Source organism: Lipotes vexillifer, unplaced genomic scaffold (genome assembly GCF_000442215.2).
Source record: "Lipotes vexillifer unplaced genomic scaffold, Lipotes_vexillifer_v1.1 scaffold57, whole genome shotgun sequence".
Taxonomy (NCBI): Eukaryota; Metazoa; Chordata; class Mammalia; order Artiodactyla; family Lipotidae; genus Lipotes; species Lipotes vexillifer.
Genome location: NW_006788075.1, coordinates 1,659,047 through 1,678,849, shown reverse-complemented (window position 1 = coordinate 1,678,849; position 19,803 = coordinate 1,659,047). Strand labels below are relative to the sequence as shown.

General features: G+C 35.7%; 2 protein-coding genes across 4 annotated transcripts in view; one reads left to right on the top strand and one right to left on the bottom strand.

The window, feature by feature from the left end:
• The window catches only part of CERKL (CERK like autophagy regulator), a 150,491-nt gene extending 140,160 nt beyond the window's left edge, over positions 1-10,331 (top strand). For all 3 annotated transcript variants that reach the window (XM_007461226.1, XM_007461225.1, XM_007461224.1), the window contains 3 exons: positions 1,680-1,776; positions 9,234-9,412; positions 10,262-10,331. In XM_007461226.1, the coding sequence (XP_007461288.1) occupies positions 1,680-1,776; positions 9,234-9,412; positions 10,262-10,331 (346 nt within the window). The remainder of the gene's footprint in view (positions 1-1,679; positions 1,777-9,233; positions 9,413-10,261) is intronic.
• Positions 10,332-12,958: 2,627 nt separating this feature from the next.
• The window catches only part of ITGA4 (integrin subunit alpha 4), an 86,529-nt gene continuing 79,684 nt past the window's right edge, over positions 12,959-19,803 (bottom strand). Inside the window, exons 23-28 of the mRNA XM_007461223.1 lie at positions 17,834-17,941; positions 16,904-17,029; positions 16,054-16,173; positions 14,041-14,139; positions 13,528-13,647; positions 12,959-13,057 (exon numbers count right to left, since the gene is read on the bottom strand). Coding sequence (XP_007461285.1) covers positions 12,959-13,057; positions 13,528-13,647; positions 14,041-14,139; positions 16,054-16,173; positions 16,904-17,029; positions 17,834-17,941 — 672 coding nt within the window. The remainder of the gene's footprint in view (positions 13,058-13,527; positions 13,648-14,040; positions 14,140-16,053; positions 16,174-16,903; positions 17,030-17,833; positions 17,942-19,803) is intronic.

Here is a 19,803-nt window from a genome sequence, read left to right as displayed (position 1 = left end):
CAACTGACAAAGGATTAATCTCTAAAATTTACAGGCAGCTCATGCAGCTCAATAACAAAAAAATAAACAACCCAATCCAAAAATGGGCAGAAGACCTAAATAGACATTTCTCCAAAGAAGATATACAGACTGCCAACAAACACATGAAAGAATGCTCAACATCATTAATCATTAGGGTTTGTGTCTTTATTCCCGTCTTAACCCTAGGTTCCTCATGACATTTTTTTTTTCTTAGATTCCATATATATGTGTTAGCATACAGTATTTGTTTTTCTCTTTCTGACTTACTTCACTCTGTATGACAGACTCTAGGTCCATCCACCTCACTACAAATAACTCAATTTCGTTTCTTTTTATGACTGAGTAATATTCCATTTTATATATGTGCCACATCTTCTTTATCCATTCATCTGTCAATGGACACTTAGGTTGCTTCCATGTCCTGGCTATTGTAAATAGAGCTGCAGTGAACATTTTGTTATATGACTCTTTTTGAATTATGGTTTTCTCAGGGTATATGCCCAGTAGTGGGATTGCTGGGTCATATGGTAGTTCTATTTTTAGTTTTTTAAGGAACCTCCATACTGTTCTCCATAGTGGCTGTACCAGTTCACATCCGCACCAGCAGTGTAAGAGTGTTCCCTTTTCTCCACACGCTCTCCAGCATTTATTGTTTCTAGATTTTCTGATGTTTTGGTACTATTTATTTCCAGTTGGGAAGAGGTGACGTAATGGGTAAAAGGAATAGTGGACCCTGGATTAAGTGCTCTGGTTCCAGTGATTATTTTGTTTTTCTCTGTCTTTGAACCAATCACTTAAACTTCGGAGCTTCTTTTACTTCTACATAAACTGAGTGAATGACTGGGTAATCTCCAAGGTCCCTTACAGCTCTAACCTGAGCTTGCATAAGATTTAAAGAGCTCTTTTTTATGTCGTCATTGTTATTCTTGGAATAACTTTATATTTGCACGGAAACTGAGCCTAGAAGTCATTTGCACATATTTCTGCAAACTGCCTTCTAAAGCTAGATGCATCTGTGAGTGGCTTTTTGGCACTAAATCACACCTCTAAATTTGCAGCCTCTTATATTGAACTGAAGAGTTATGCAAGATTAAAATGTTCAGTCATTTAACTGAACATGTGTGGTAGCATTTGTTCACTCCAGTTCATCCATCCAAGAGCCTCTGATTTATTTGGTTTCCTATGTCACTTAGACCTGCCCATAAATAAATATTTAAATCACACTTTAGATTTTAAAAAGTGTTGAACTAGTTGTTAGACCATTTGTATTTATTAACTATCGTACAACACATCTTTAAAAAAATACATGGTTTCACACTTAGAATCCCTAAGTAAGTACATTGGATTTCAAATTATGTCTTGATATGTGAATAGGATGCATGATGATTCATTTTTTAAGAAGTGCTTGGTGTCAGTTCTTGGTGAGAAGGAAATCAGTCAGTTGTTTAATAAAACTAATTTGAAAGGCTGTTTCATTTAAAAGACAGCACAGCAAGATATGATTTAATAATTTTAGGTAAATTTAATGTGATGGTGATTTATCTAGCTTGCCTACAGCTTCTAGTAAACATTATTTGTTAGGAGGAATGATACAGAGTAATTTCTGATGTACTCTCTTAATAAATATTTTAATGTCAAATACAAATATTGAATTTCAGATTAAATAATGGAAGCATGGCTCTTATAATTTCACGAAACACTTCTCGACCAGAATTTATAAAACACCTGAAAAGATATGCAAGTGTTAAAAACCAGGTACAGTAAACCATTTAGATTACCTGTGTGCAAAGCAGTTAATCATGGGGAGAGAGATGCTGCCAGAGTTGACACCGAGTCCTGCCTCGTAAGAAAGCTTTATTTTCTTCTGAATGCATTAACCTTTTTTTTTTTTCAATTTGTTCTTTCTTCGAATTCTGAAAAGTATCCACCAGTATTAATATGGATTGGCCTTTTTTGAATTGTGGGTTGGTGGTTATATACATTTATGTGTGTGTGTGCAAAGAGAAAATAGAAAATGTAGTGTTATATTGAAATGTGAAGTAAATTAAGGATAAAGTGACATATTCAGCTGTTCCTCAGAATGAAGAGTAGTGAAATCTGAGATTTTTAGCCTTCTTGATTTTATGGCAGCAGACTCCCTCTAAAGTTATGACCTTTGGATTTTCCTGTTGTTTAAGATCAGCCTACTTACATTGATTGAAATAGATTTGCAGAAATATATTTTCAAATACACTACTTTTATATAGACGTTATTTATTCGAAACTTAGGATGTGTGGTGGTATTTGTAGAGATAGATAAAACTGTATTTCCATTCTTAAGGGATTTGTTTTAAAGAGAAGCAATAACTATTATAAGCCATATTCTTTTGGCAGACATTTTGAGCCAGTTATTAGGAAACTGATCCAGAAATATATGAATTTCTGAAATTATGAATCTTGAAGTACATAGTATGCATGTAAAACCCTACAGTCTCATACCTTCTTACAGGTATAACATTGTGCCTGGATGTAGTTGGGGGAGAACAGATGGGGGAAGGCGAGTAAATCCAGCGGGTGGCCAGCAGCTGTGTCTCTCTTACCTAGGTAGCCACTGCAAGGCTCTCATGTGTGCTCCTTTATAATTTTAAACTTTCTCAGGCAGGCTTCATGAAGTTTCAGTTCTCCTCTGCCTACTACATTATTTGATCAGTGTTTATTGAGCAACAAGTTGAATGAAATGTTTAGGAAATTATGTCATAAAATTATATACAGTCCTATTTTCTTTAAATATAAAACTCTAAGGAGACAAAGCCGACAAAAGCTGATATAATGTAGGTTGTAAGCCTAACTAATAACTTTATGTATATGTGTTTGGGAAAATAGTGATTTATTGATTTTTAAGGGAATGTATGCCTTTTCAGATGTTGCTAATTTTGTTTGCAACTTTATTATTTTTCTTAATCCAAAGCAATACATGTTCATTGTTTTTTTTGTAAGTCAGAAAATAGAAACAAGATAACAATATACATAAAAAGCTCTCAAAATTCTGTATTCCAAGAGATAATGAGTGCCATTACATTGGTATAAACTTTTCCTATTCTTTTTCTATTAAATAAATATGAGAACTTAAAGGAGTAATAACCCCAAGGTACTTACCCTGAGAAGCTGTATATTTATTTTAGGGAGGCACGATTGCACAGATTACTTACAGAAGTTCTCTTTTGGAATTGCCTAAGGGGCAAATGTCTTAGGTAATTTTTGTAGACATCCTTTTTTCATTACCAGAGTAGCTTTCTTCTGACTTTAAAAGTAATAGATGCTTACTATAAAAAATAAAGACGGGGGGCTTCCCTGGTGGCGCAGTGCTTGGGAGTCCGCCTGCCGATGCAGGGGACGCGGGTTCGTGCCCCGTTTCGGGAGGATCCCACATGCCGCGGAGCGGCTGGGCCCGTGAGCCGTGGCCGCTGAGCCTGCGTGTCCGGAGCCTGTGCTCCGCAAATGGGAGAGGCCACAACAGTGAGAGGCCCGCATAACGCAAGGAAAAAAAAAAATAAATAAAAAAAAAAATAAAGACGAAGACATAGTAGTGAATGTACTTCTGTATCTATAGGAAAGTAATTTTTTTCAAAAGGAGACCATGTCATGCAAGACATAAAACCATTTTTCTCAGGTACTCAACCAGTCATACCTTGCTTTTGATACAAAAAAACTATTGCCTGTGTGTGTATGTGTGTGTGTGTGTGTATGTGTGTGTGTGTGGTTCATTAGGCTTAACTGATTGGCTCAGCTCTTTCCAAAAATTCAAGTCCATGCTACTGCTCTGTAGTTTTTTGCAAAGAAATTCTAAACTGTTTTGCATAATAGTATATAGTAAGAATAATTGGATTGATTCCCAAGGTGACTGCTTTCAAGCAATGTTAATCTGATAACATTTGTTAAAAAATCACAGACATACATATACACATATACATGTGTATGTAGTCTCTTTCCTTCATGGTTACATGTTCAAAAATATAAATTTATATAAATTATGTAATATATAAAGACCAGATAAATATAAGATTATATAATCCACTGTCAATTAGTAGCAGTTCTGGTATCCAGGAAGGGAAATGCGGCATTTCAGCCTAAGGAGAGCAACAGTCTAGGTCTCTGAACCATCTTTCCACGTTGAACTGAATGTTCGTGTATCTGAACAATTGTAGAATGTACTGAAAACCATCATTTGTAGGTGACGCATCTTGCGTTTCCCATCTCTGTGTGAAATAGACAGAGGTAAAAATTACTCTTCAAGTCTTTTCAACTCCATCCTGTAGGTGGCCTTTGTTTTCTCTGTTCATATTGAAAACACTCCTCCGTTTGCTTTGACCATCATTTTTGTTTAGGGGGTTTAAGACCCTTGTTATTCCCCAGGGATTTGTTTGTAACCTTCTTCTCATGATACCTTTTCTTGGGTGATCTCACTGCCTCCCATTGCTTGAACCACTATCTGAACTTTGCACACTACCAAGGGTTCTCTCTTCCTTTCTGATTTGCAGGATCACTGTGCCTTCCTGTGTGCTGAGAAGGTTATAAAACTCACAGGCATCTTGAGTCCAGCACGTCCACTACTTACCTTATCGCCCTCTTCCTTGATGGTGCTGCTTCCGTGTTTCCCTACAAAGGGCAATGGCACCACTCTCTACCCATCCTGGAGTTACTCTGGATCCCTCTCCCTCATTCCTCACAACCAGTCCACCAATTAATTCGAACCTTAATCCCTTCTTGCTTCCAATAGCCTCCTTCTGATCTTTCTTTTCTCTGGTCTTATCTTCCACACTGCATTCTAGAGGGATTTTTCTAAAATACGTGTCTGATTTATCTCCTGCCTAATTCTTCAATGTGTTATTGTCATCAGGATGGAATGCATGGCCCCTCGTATTCTAGCCCTTGCCTATGTCACAGCCTCGCTTCTTGCCATCCTCCACCAGATTTCTCGTGCTTTGGTCATTGAATTCGTTTTCTAGGGATGCCATAACAAATACCACAGACTGGGTAGGTTTGGTTTCTCCCAAGACCTGTCTCCTTGGCTTACAGATGGCTGCCTTCTGGCTGTGTCCTCACTTGATCTTTTCTCTGTGCATGCACATTCCTGGGGTCTCTCTTGTGTGTCCCAGTCTCCTCCTTTTATAAAGGACACCAGTCATATTGGATTAGGGCCTACCCTAAAAGACTCATTTAACTTAATCACCTTTTAAAGACCTAATCTCCAAATATGGTTACATTCTGAGGTACAGGGAGTTAGGACTTCAACATATAAATTGGGGAGGGGGGGACACAATTCACCCCATAACACCATATGTGTCTATGTTTTAAAATCAAATATAGGCATTAACATACTCTGAAAAATAAATGCCAAAATACCAGTGTTGCCATCAGTATCATACTATGCTTGATCATGGCATATCTCTGTATTCTTGCAAATGTGGTTTCCTCTCTCCAGAGCTTCTCTTCACCTCCAGGCTAATTCTTCTGTGTTAAGACTCAGCTCAAGAGGGCAATTCACCCAATATCCTGAGCCTGTTTGCCTCGTCTCATTTCTCTGTGCTTATACCATCATGGCACTTTATATATATATATATATATATATATATATATATATATATATATATATATCACAACTTTAATTGTTAACTTCCCTTTCTCATGCCCCAAACACACCCTCACACGTGATATCACGCTCTTGGCTTCCCTAAGTCCCATCTAACAATGTCTGTGGCTTCCTAGGTAATAAATGTGCATGCATGGATGAATGGAGCTTCATTTTGTGAAGTGTGCACATGAAAACTGATGATGTAAGACAATAGACTTACTGGTGATGGCCATCAGTTCCTGGCACTCCTTGGCTTTAGCTGCATGGCTCAAGTCTCTGACCCCTTCATCACATGACATTCTCCCTGAGTGTCTATCTTCACATGGCATTCTCCTCTCTTAACCAGGACATCAGTCATACTGGATTAGGGCCACCCAAATGACCTCATCTTAACTTGATTACATTTGCAAAGACCCTATTTCCAAATAAGGTGACAGTCACATGTACTAAGAGTTAGGACTTCTGGATATCTTTACGGGGGACACAATTTAACCCATAATGGCCAGTGATCACTGACTCATTTAAAACACATTATTTTGGGACTTCCCTGGTGGCGCAGTGGTTAAGACTCCGTGCTCCCGAAGCAGGGGGGCCGGGTTCGATCCCTGGTCAGGGAACTAGATCCCACATGCGTGCTGCAACTGAGAATTCACATGCCACAACTAAGGAGACTGCCTGCTGCAACTAAGACCCCAAGCAACCAAATAAATAAAATTTAAAAAAATGTTTAAAAAAACAACACATTATTTTTACAATGAATGAAAAATGTAGAACATTTTTACAATGAATTGAAAATGTAGAACATGCAGTGTGAAGGGTGGCCCCAAACCTTACACCTGAAATGGGAAGTCTAATGCAGTGACTATTAGGCAGTTTTAGAGAGAGCCTTGCTTTTTCCAACAGAGAGTTGCTTGGGGCCTGCTAACCCTGTACTTCAAATAGAACAACTTTTGCCATCATGTAACCCAGTATTATCCACCATGTAACCCATGCATTACTCAGTATAAACTGTAAGATCTGCTGGACCTTGATGTTTCCACATATAGCAAAATAAGGGTATTGGGGGAAATAGTTTTCTGGCAACTTTTAAAATTCTGTGCTTCATCGAGGTTTATATGTGAAAGAAGGGAAAACAACATGTAGGTAATATATTTGTGATAAACCTCATGCCATTTATCTGAAAACTGAAGTAAATGAGTAGTTTTGCATTTCTACTAAAAAGTTACTTGGCTATCTTACTTATTTCAGAGAATATATATTTTTTCACTATAGTTTCCTTAGGCAAGTAAGAAAAATTTAAATTTTAAAAAATTTTTTTACTGGAGCATAGTTGATTTACAATGTTGTGTTAATTTCTGCTTACAGCAAAGTGATTCAGTTATACATATATATAATATTTTTCATATCTTTTTCCATTATGGTTTATTGCAGCATATTGAATATAGTTCCCTATGCTACACAGTAGGACCTTGTTGTTTATCCATCCTATATATAATAGGTAGCATCTGCTAATCCCAAACTCCCAATCCTTCCCTCCCCTGCCCGCACCTTGGGAACCACAAGTCTGTTCTCTGTGAGTCTGTTTCTGTTTTGTAGGTAAGTTCATTTGTGTTGTATTTTAGATTCCACATATAAGTGATAGCATATGGTATTTGTCTTTCTCTGTCTGGCTTACTTCACTTAGTATGATAATGTCTAGGTTCATCCATGTTGCTGCAAATGGCATTACTTCATTCTTTTTTATGGCTGAGTAATATTCCATTGTATATATGTACCACATCTTCTTTATCCATTCATCTGTTGATGGGCATTTAGATTGTTTCCATGTCCTGGCTACCATAAACAGTGTTTTGAACACTGGGTGCATGTATCTTTTTGAATTAAGGTTTTGTCTGGGTATATGCCCAGGAATGGGATTGCTGGAACATATGGCAACTCTATTTTTAGTTTTTTGAGGAACCTTCATACTGTTTTCCATAGTGGCTGCACCAGTTTGCATTCCCACCAACAGTGTAGGGGGGTTCCCTTTTCTCCACATCCTCTCCAGTATTTGTTATTTGTAGAATTTTTAATAAGGGCCATTCTGACCAGTGTGAGGTGGCACCTCATTGTAGTTTTGATTTGCATTTCTCTGATGATCAGCAGTGATGAGCATCTTTTCATGTGACGAGGGGCCATCCGTATGTCTTCTCTGGAGAAGTGTCTATTTAGATATTCTGCTCACTTTTCGATTGGTTTTTTTTTTTTTTGTTATTAAATTGTATGAGCTGTTTGTATATTTTTGAAATTAAGCCCTTGTCAGTCATACCATTTGGAAATATTCTCTTCCGTTCCTTAGGTTGTCTTTTAATTTTGATTATAGTTTCCTTTGCTGTGCAAAAGCTTATAAGTGTGATTAAGTCCCATTTGTTTAATTTTGATTTTATTTCTATTGCCTTGGGAGACTGACCTAAGAAAACATTGGTATGATTTATGTCAGAGAATGTTTTGCCTATATTCTCTTCTAGGAGTTTTATGGTGTCATGTCTTATATGTAAGTCTTTAAGCCATTTTGAGTTTGTTTTTGTCTATGATGTGAGGGAGTGTTCTAACTTCATTGATTTGCATGCGGCCGTCCAATTTTCCCAACACCACTTGCTGAAAAGACTGTCTTTTCCCCATTGTATATTCTTGCCTCCTTTGTCAAAGATTAAATTGTCCATAGGTGTGTGGGCTTATTTCTGGGCTCTCTATTCTGTTCCATTGATCTATGTGTCTGTTTTTATGCCAGTACCACACTGTTTTGATTAGTAGTAGTATTTGTAGTAGCTTTGTAGTATTGTCTGAAGTCTGGGAGGGTTATGCCTCCTGCTTTGTTCTTTTTCCTCAGGGTTGCTTTGGCAATTCTGGGTCTTTTATGGTTCCATATGAATTTTAGGATTATTTGTTCTATTTCTGTGAAAAATGTCATGGGTAGTTTGATAAGGATCACATTAAATCTGTAGGTTGCTTTGGGTAGCATGACCAAGAAAGACTGAAATATGAAGCTGACTTTGTTCCATGCTAGAGTGGTCAGTAAGCAGCCATAATGATCATGCAACTTGTGTCCATCTTTAAAGTGAGGATGAGACAGGCAAATACCTGTCAAAATCACACGGGATGGACTTTCTCTTTTTACCTTCATAAGTTTAGTTCTTCCTAATTAAATTCCAAATGCGAAACTTACTCTAGAGTTTGCTCTACATCAGTTAAACTAGTTGACGATAATCAAGTCAGTGGATTATATAAATCCTCCATAACAACAGACCAATATTAAAGATTTAGTTTTTATTGGAAATTATTGTATACAATTTCATAGACATATACTATTGGTCATAAAACAAGTCTGCCAGCTGCTAGATCTAAATGAGCTAGGAAAGCTTCAGAAAAGGGGCTCCTTCTTCCAAAGAAACTGGAACTAATTACAGTTTCAAAGCCATGAAAACATCAGCATGCACACTGATATTTACTTGCAAGTGAGAGCACAGTGAACTTTCCTGGTTTGCATTACAGTTAGGGATAAAGCAAGTAAGTACCAAGATTATTTGCATTTATTTTTTTGTTTTTTGTTTTTTGTTTTTAGTTCAATTTTCCATTTGTTGAGACCTACACTGTTGAAGAAGTAAAAGTTCACCCAGGGAGTAACAGCAGTGGACACAATCCAGCGGAAGAAGATGGACCACATGAAACTGCTACAGGAAGCAGTTTCCCTTGGAATGTAGATGGTGATTTAATGGAAGTTGCATCAGAGGTCCATGTTAGGTAAGTCTAGTTATTTCACCATCTTGTACTATCAATCAGTTTTGTGTCTGATTGATAGACATATAAATGGAAGTTGCCGCCTTATAACTATCAAAACAGGCAGTTGGGCTAATTTTTTTTTAAAATTCGTAAGTCAGGGAAGCATAAAAAGACACATGTACAATTTTAATAAATAAAGAAGTGTAACTTTGTATTTATTCACTAATTGTTATGTAGAACCAAAGCATTTTCTTTGGTTATGAGTCTCTACGTTGGCATTCTGAATTACCATTCTTCACAAACTATACAGATAATGTACGTCTACAATTTCCATTTTGAATTTTTAAAAATGGATTAAGATCTCAAACCTTGTGATGCCATCTGAATAGCAGATGGTTACAATTTAATCCCCCCAGTCGTTTAAAAATTTCCTTTTACCCACAACAAATACTGTAACACTCTGTGTTCAGCAGTTTGCTTTTATCGTCTTTCCAAAGCATACTTTACGTAAGAACAGTTTCACATATTAACAAGAGCAATGGCTTATAAACAGGCTTGGGAACATGCAAACATTGTTGGTAAGCATCATGACTCAGTGGGTAGAAGAGGTGTGCAGGGCTCCCTGAGTAGCCTGCTAGATGTGAGCTTTCTACATGCATATGGGTGATGGGCTTTACAGGAATTACTGCTGCTGATTTATTAGCCCCTGCATTTTTTCCTAGATGGCAGCTCTGCCATGAATGTATGCTCATTGGCTATCATTAGATTTCTATTTGGTATTATGCACCACATTCGATAGGGGTTATGTGTGAAAAATAACAGAATGATAGGTTGATGAAATAATCATGCATATTCTTATATTCTTTACAGAGTACACCCAAGACTTATCAATCTTTATGGAAAAAGCATGGAAGAAAAAAAACACATGATTCCAAAGTAACATGTAGTTGTTTATAAGAGGAATGTGAAGATTAGAATTTTAATATGAAGGGATATATATGAAGGGATATTGTCATGTTTTAAACAGATATTTTAGTAAGGAAACAACTATTTTTTAAAAGAAATTAAAATTGCTATTTTTGATGTTACTAAAAATTAGCTTCTAGGCTTTAAAAATAAGACATGAAATATATACAAAACAATTTAAATTCTGGTTTTGGGAAAGTATTTATTGGAATGGAAAGTAAGTATTTCATATACTTGAAATTTAAACATGATATATCAATATTTAACCTAGATTAATTCCAAAATGAAATAATTATTTGGATTCCTGGATTTGAGTCCATCAATTCTGATGTTAAATTTCCTATAGCCTGATGCCAACAGACCACAGAGTTCATGTAAGAAAGACTGTCCTGATTTCTTGATGAGGTACGTAATCCAGCGGTATTAAACTACACAGCTAGGAAATGATGATATAACCAGAAATAGTACTATTTTTTCAAAAGCTCTCTAATACCTAGACTACTTGCCAAAAAGAAAAAAAGATGGATTTTTTTTTTTTTAAAGTTAGTTATAGTACCACTTTGGTGAATAGTCTCTGAAAGTTGAAAACTCAAAGTGGTAGGGTTCTGAAGTCCATAATACACATAAACTATTCAAAATATAATGGTGTCACTTCTAGTAGGAAGGAACAAAATTTAAATTTCCTCAGGGATCATCCTTGAGAAAGCAATTCTAAATTTGGGTTTGATTTTCCACCAATGAGCCTCGACATTTTCTTGAAAGAACTACTTGTTTTTTAACCATTAAAAAACATAGTATCTTTTGTTCAAAGGGTTCTTTAAAATTGAATTAATTTCTATGGTTACACCCCCGCGTGTTCATTGGGTCCCACTGCTCAAATGTCTGTGCATTTTTCATTCTCCAGCCACCAATCTGTGAACAGATAACTTACAGGAATTAAGTGGTCTGAGGAAGACCGCTGTTGGCAGGGACCTCTATGAAGAAATCCTCTTCCATAGTGGTAAAGACTGCCCTCTAACCTATCACTTCCCGTAACAGATTTCGAAAATTTGGCCACAACCTTCATATCAAGACAGATGTAGGGACACATGAGATGAAATTATATTCTGGCGTTTATCAGCATTTAGTTCATAGGCATGAATAAATATTTCAAAAAGTGATTGTATTTGCAAGTGAAGAGGTATTTAAATTATTTTAGACACAGAAAGAACTAAGATAACACCAACAAAAAACTTAAAATACTTCAGTCATCACTAAAACATGGAAATTTTGATGTCACATTTTTACCCGATACAAGCTAAATCTATATTTTTCAATTTTACAGTTGAAGTTGCTTCTCTATTTCCCTGAAGAAGAGAATGCGCTTATAGTACTGGTGAAAACACATTTCATACTGACATTTGAGGAGAAAGGAGTAACATCCAAACCAGAATTTGTTTATTTGCTGAATTTGATTGATTGATAGTCAACATTTTAAACAGTTATCTAATTTGTATGAAATACTGGTCCCCAATATGTTCTTTGCAGAGCTTTGATTTTTAAAAATTAGTGAGGTACAGTTTTCATGTTTTACATATATCAGCTAAAGTGCAACATTCGATCTGTTTTAGAATATAAATTAGAATTCTAAGTACTGCTGTTTTTATAAACAAAAAATTTGATTAAAGATGGATTTTTACAATTTACTCTTCAGTACCTTTCCCTTGATAAAATTGTGTTATAGAAGGACTTACTGGATTTATACCTATAAAAACATTTATTTTCTCTTAAAAACTTATGTATATATATATATATATATATATATGTACAGAAAGAAAAAAATCCATAGCTGTATAAACAATAATTATCCAGAAATTAATTATCCCATTAAGCTCAAACCAGTGTATAACTTCAGTCTGACGTTTGCTCATCAGGCCATAGTATGCATAGACTGCTGAATAAATGGTTGCTGATCAAAGCTTAGAGGAAATATATTACAAGTCAATGTCTCTAAAGATAAAATATGCTTTAAAATGATAATGTTCCGCTTCTAGTCATTAGAAACTTTGGGAACAGCTCTTTCAAAAATTCTGCTAAATGTTTCTAGAGAACATATTCCAAACAAGTCTCAAAGATCTATTAGAAATGAGTCCTTACCTATTTGGTGGAATTAATTTTAGCAAAGCCAGCACATATGGTAAATAGTATTTCTTTGAAAGGAATGATACCTCAAAGTCCAAGTTTTCTCCAGTCGAGTCGTTCACTTCCTCAACATAATTTTAATTCAGACGCACTCATTTCAAGGTATTTGTCCAGGGATTACTTATCTTGGATAAGCTGATGCTTTAGTGTTTTTCTATCCATTTAAGAGCTGAAAGATTATCTTTTTGGATATTTTAAAATATTACTTTTGGAGTTATTGTCTCTTAGAATTTTCTCTTAGAATACTCATTGCTTGGATTTTTCGTCTGCATTAAGACATAACATGTCACAAGGTCATGACTAAAAGAAGTACATAGAAGAAGTCTGAGGCAAAATTCACGGTTTCTTGTAAACAATGTCTAAATTTGTTTTAGTATACTGTAACCTGAGTCTGCTATTCTCTCAATTTGAAAGAAGTCTTCAATCGTCTTTATTGCTTTTACTGTTAATGTAACTCCAACTGTCTCTTCTGTTTTCTTCTTGTAGGATAGACTTGTACTGTCTTTTGAAGAAGCCAGCCTGAAAATAGCATTACATAATCACTATAGTCATGAACATTAGATATTTGATGAGTATAATAACTGTCAATGCCAATTGTAGTCAGTACAAATTAGTTTGGGAAATACTGGGCTAAAGAGCATTGTTTTGTTGTTACTGCAGGATTTCTCAGTGATGCACGCACACTCTCCAAAATTGAAATTCAACATATAACGTGCAGTGTTTGCCCAATGCTTATAGTTAGAAAGAACATCTTTCAAAACTTTTGTTATAGTTTGAACATTTGTTGAAGATAACTTATCTTTAAGAAGGCATATTTTTCTAGAAAGACTGTGGTACTAAAGTTAAGAGAAATATGCAATCAGTATAAGAATTAACATTAAAAATACGGAAATGCTGAAATCTAGTAACGTGGGAGTCACAAGTTGGCTTTGAGAAGATCAAGAATGGCATTTTGAGTGGTTTAACAATGGTAATTATTAAAGGCTTACCTTCCACATAACATACGAAATCAATAAAAGTAAAATAAGTCCAAGTAGCAAGCTACTTAAAATAATCGCTATAGTGAAATGGCGTTTGGGTCTTTGATGATGTAGTCCTTCGAGTAGAACCTACATAAATTAACCAAAATAAAGAAATACCACTTTAAAAACTTGCCTCTATTTCGTTTGAAGCCCCTCCACGATCCCCAATAGTATTCAGAATAACCCATCCCATTCTCTTGCTGGTCTAACACAAACCATAGGAAACATTGGTAATTGTTTAGCAGAAACAGGGTGTGTAAAGGGCCATAGCAGTGGTTCTTCCTCCAATCCATCCTACCAAAATCACCTCCTGAAAGAGCTATGTCATGCCTTCCTGGCAGTTGTAGACAATACCAATCCCCTGTAAAGTATTTTTTAGGCTCGCCATGATTTTCCTGACCAAACACTAGCAATAAACACTAGCAATATTTTTTCCCACGATGTTTATGTTTTGGTTAAAAAGGTAATTAATAATCTTACATGTGCAACATTCTCATCCTTGTTTAGTTCAATAACTTTTGGATTTGGCTCTGGAAAAGCTGTTGCTCTTATTTCAAACTTCAGGGCTCTAGTCTCATCCTGTTTAATAAATAAAACAAAAAAGATCACTGTAGCCTGATGATACATCGTTTTGTTTCATGGAAACATAGAGCAGGTAAGAATCATGAGAAACTACTTCTATTCTAAAGGTTTCCACAAGTTAGTCATCTTCTCCGGTTTCACCATTTGTAGTTAATTGCAATGCAACGCTTCCTTTGGTTCCAAAGGCATGTCCTTGGTATTAATTTATACGGCATCATTTTGTCGAAATCCTTTTATTAAACATGGCTGCTTTGCAGAGAACTTGATTTAAATGCTTATAATATTTAATATTTAAATACTATTTGATAATTACCAGTGTATTTTTACCTTAGCTATTGAATTTTTATTCCCAAAGAAGACTTTCTTTGTCTGATAAACATTTCCTCAAATTAATTTTATTTGGGCATGTTTTTCTTAACTTTCTGCTCTGATCAAATACAGATTAGTGTACCAAATATCGTAATGAAAAAATCTGGTACAAAATCTGGTACAAATATTTATAGCATTCAAAAATAAAATCAGCGGCTGAACTCAGAGCTTTACTGTCTGTCTGTCTAACAGAGGGCTTTATCACCCAGAATCCAGAGCCTGGGCATCTGTGGACAGGCTCCATAGACTCTAAGGATCTTTGACGTTGTATTCAAAATCGAGATTTTTAAAATTTTTCATATGTGCGTTCATTAGGGTAGGTGAGAATATATTCTTTTGTCAAATTCTTAAAGAGGAGACTATGACCAACAAAAGTTAAAACTACTGTGTAAAGGTTATTTAACATTTTGGAGAGAACATGTAGAATTTTAGGGCTAAAAATAAATTATATACTTTATCTGGAGCAGTTTTTTTTTCAACAGGGATGATTCTGTACCCTCGAGGAGAGTCAGCTATGTCTGGAGACATTTCTGGCTGGCAGGACTTGGGAGGGTGTGTACTGCCATTTAGTGGGGAGAAGCCAGCTATGCTGATAAATATCCTACAATGCACAGGACAGCCCCTGACAACAAAGAAGCATCTGGTCCACAATGCTACTAGTGCCCACTGTTGAGAAACCTGGACCTCCAGAGTATGAAGGCAGGCTGCAAAAGTTTAACTTGCAACTAAACCAGACAGCTCTTATTTCCCTGTCTGGTGCGTCTTCCTCTTGACCACCCTGTGGTAATTTCAACTATTCCTCTTAACAAAACATAATAGCTCTCATTTCCTTTGGCTTATTATGTTCTGTGCACTAAGTGCTTTATGAAAATCATCTAATCTGCAGCAACCCTGAAAAAGAGATATTACCCATATTAATCTGATAAGGAAACTGAAGAACAGAACTCCAGATAAAACCAATGATCTCAAAGTATTTCTCATAAATATGTATACTGCTTCTTAGGAAGAAGTCCAACATGTATTTAGTTAATTTTTAATTCAGCCTTTCAAAGTTCATCTTCTTAAAAGCGTGTTTGTGTTTTACTGCTGCTGATAAATTTTGAGGTTTTAGTTTGATTTTCTCAAAGTCTTAATTTTTAGCAAATGTATATTAATAAATGTACATGATATACAATAGTAGGTTTTTAAGCATAAAGTAATTTGGAAAGAACTTTAAGGATATATGAAATGTTAAAGCAGCTAATTTCTCTAATTTGATCAAGGTTCATAAATAGTTGGACATGCTTTCTAAAATCTCTTAATTATAGTCTATTTTACAGTCTTAGTAATCTGTTTAATTACTAAAGCTATGTCATTTAGACAATGTATTTTGTAATGATAAATGGAAACAGTTTTGGAGTTTCACTCCAGACTTTACATTCATTCATACCATCTTAATTTGTTGAATGCCTCCTTACATACCATCCTACCTGTATAAGATGGTCGCGTTTGTAGATTCTATATGAAATCTTATCCACAAAGTTGTCACTGTATCAGACTTACCATTTCTAAAATGGATGGCCGACCCTCCAACTGAATGTGAACACTGGCTTCTTTTCCACTGTCCATTTTCCCAAAATTGCATGAGAAATTTAAACAATGTGGATCAGCTTTCATGCAGTACTTGAAAAGAATACAAAAGAGCTATGTTAAAATTTCAACATTTTTTAAAAAGATGGCTAAAATATTTAGATGGCTAAATATATGTGGAATTCAAGATCTGCTCCCCTTGGTGGCATTTTGCAGAAATTTATCTTGATATAAACATGGAATTAAAGATATGCTTTCATTAGTGGCACTTAAAAAATTATCTTGTTTTAAACAAAACACAAATGTTTAGTAAATTAACAAAAACAAAGTATTCGAACTAGATCACATGTTTTCATTATTCTTATGAACTTAATCTTCTGGGATAGAAAAAGTAAGACACCTAATCAGTCTTGCTAAGTTACATGTTCTATGTTCATTGTAAAACTTGGATCATTTTAAGGGCTTTCTTGGGGTTTTTTTCCCCCATACATTCACTAAAATGAAAATGCTGAAAATTAATTTCATGCCACAAAGGCCGTTCAGCTGAGGACAGCATCTTGACCCGCAAAGGGTCTGACACAACGTCTGGTTGGCATAAATTGGGCACTTGTTGCATAAATAATGAAAGTATATCATACATATTTAACCCTGGGTGTCTCTCAACCCTCCAGTCATGCCTATTCCTCACACACAAGAACATTACCTGAACTGGCTTCTCTCCTATACTCAACTGACAGTTCAAAACCCCTTGGTTCATGGGTTTAAGTGTTTCAGTTCTGTAGGTTGGAAAGCAAAAACTACAACCTGAAAAATTGAAACTTACCAGTAGCCTCTTATCAGTCTTTGATAAAAATTTGAATATATCTTTCAGGGTCTCCATTGTGCCTTTTTTCTGCTCTAATGCACACTTTCTTTGGTAATTCTTAAAATGGCATTCTCCAACAGTAGTCTACAAAGAAAGAAAAATCTTATCCAATATTGGAAAGAACAACAGCTACATGGCTTTAAAACTTACCTTTTAAAGCTTACCTTTCCTGAGATATACCAAGTACTTCTAAAATTGTGTGAAAATAATTTTTGATATGGGAGAGATTAAATCTCTGTGGCAAAAAACGCAACAAAAACCCAGAAAAATTTTAAAGGGTTGGATATAGGTCCCAAATTGATCAAATGGCCTTAACCTTACAGAAATTAGGGCAATATGAAAAATGGACATTTGAACATTAGCATGATATTGAACATTTCTTTGGCTTTAGACATACAACAAAGTGTTCTAACAGCATGCCCTACCATCTAAATCTGGGATTCAAGTAAGATTTTTAAGGATTATATATCAAATCTACTGAGTAGGTTTCTTTGTCGATTGTCTTAAAACTGGGACTGTAAAAACAATTCTGATAGAATCATCAACACAAGAATATTGATTCTTAAGTAGTTATTTGAATATTAATAAAAGGCTGAAGTGTTGCGTTTTCAACAGTGGTCTCAAGCTTTATGGAGAATTCCACCAATTAAATTACTTCCACAGGTCCCTATCACAAAGAAAATCTACCAAAGATGGTAGAGCATAGTTCTGTCATTGTGTTGAGTCACATGTAGAGGTTCCACTATAATCCTGCCATTCTAATGCAATATTCAAAGTGTACACAATAAATGCATTGTGCATTCATAGTTTAGACTAAGTGTGACTGAAGTAACAGAAATCTCCATGTTAGCAATATTACTTAGAATACAGGAAGGAACACATTTTTACCTGGACATCCAAAATGTTGAACAGTTTATCAGTTTGGGGAATAAAAGAATTTGGTATCGTTATTTCCACACTAATATTTGGAGCCATGCTTTGGCCAGTGTTGATAACCTGATAAGGAGAAAGAAAATTTAAACACTCAAAAAATACTTTTTATAAAAGTACAGATACCAATGAACTTTTCAGGTGAACCCATATATTTCATACAGCATTTGTAATGGTGGAGGTTTGTAGTAGTTGGCAGCTGCACGGCAAAAGGAGACAGAATATCCATAGTCAGAACTTTAAAACGTTTGTTAATAATATAACTAGTCATTACTCCTAGACCTCTCCTTTTGGTGCCGATTAGACCAAACTGTCTACACTGATGGTTTACTGCAGAAATAGTCTGAGGAAAAAGACATCAATAATATACAGGTGACCCCTGAACAACTCAGGGGGATTAGGGTCACTGATCTCAGCACAGTTGAAACTCCGAATATATAGTCGGCCCTGTGTATACATGGTTTCTCTGTATTCACAGATTCAACCAACCGTGGATTGTGTAGTACTATAGTATTTACTATTGAAAAAAAATCCACATATAAGTGGACCCGTGCAGTTTAAACCTGTGTTGTTCAAGGGCCAACTGTACCTTGGTATGGCACATTATAGATCTAAAAAACCATGGTCAGTTGTCCTTATAACTATGAGGTGGGCTGACATTTCATTATTTGCCATCTCAGGAAAATGCTCAGGTGTTAATGTTGTAACCAAGATGAAAGTTAAAAAGTGACAAGAAGCGGGACCAAAACCCAGGTATTCTAATTCTAAATTCTATGTTGGTTTCACAAAGTCACTCTGTGCTGAGAGGATGATCAGCAGCAGTAAGTGAATAAAAGTATTTTAAATTCAGGAAAATTATAATGCTGATGCACTCAGAAAATCAGAAGAGGGTAGGTTATTGGGTTTTAGGGAAAAAACCAGTTTTTTAATAATGCATAAGGGGAAGATATTTCATTATTGTTGATAAATCTGGGGTTTGCAGAACCCTGAGGAAGGAAATTGGGCCAAAATATTGCCTCCTGAGAACTATAAAACCAACACAGTAAGTCAGAAAAAAGATGTGCTACAATATCTAAATGAAATAGCATGACTCAAAGACTTGCAATGATCTTCTGAACGCACATGACGTAAATAGAGAGAGTATCCCTGGGCTTTGGGACAGGTGGTAACTGCCAGGCCTTGGAAACACAGGGCAGTTGCAAAAGGCAATGTCAGCAATGAGGACCCAGCACTGCCCAGACCTTCAGACAAGGTCTTCCTGACGCCAGCAAATAACCAAGCTCACTTACAATATTCTTTATGCATGTTCGCCTAATAACGTTTAGACCTCCAAGAACATCTTCATACTTGGACAAGTCACCAAGCCTACAGACTGAAAGAATCTCCATGCCCAGTCACTCCATTGTAATTTAACTAGACAATACTTGTTAACTATTATTTGTAATGTAATAAATAGGCCTTCTAGAGTCCAACTCAGTTTCTGTTTATCAGAGTACAAACCCCCACTGGACTGTGACAGGAGCATTTTGGGGGACTTCAGAGTAGAGGGCTACCCTACATATACTAGGGTATACTAGTGTAACAACAACTTGAGTATGGACTCCAAAGAATTTTGAGGTCATTCTGCTTCCACAGATTGGGGCAGTGGCCCAGGAGTTTGCATTTTGGATAAGCACCTCAAGTGATTCTGATACACATTTTGAAAAGCATTGCCTTACAAAATATCATAATGTACCTAAACAGATTCACTCACAGTCTGTAAATAATTGGTATATAGCTCTTGAGAATGTGTGAGCAGTGCTTTCGGTTCAAAAAATGTTTTTGTGAACATTATCTCCAATTTGCTCATTATCAACATCCATGCTGTAACAAAAATTTCAGTTTGACAGTAAAAAGTGTTTAATGAAGTTTTAGCTTTATATTAGTAT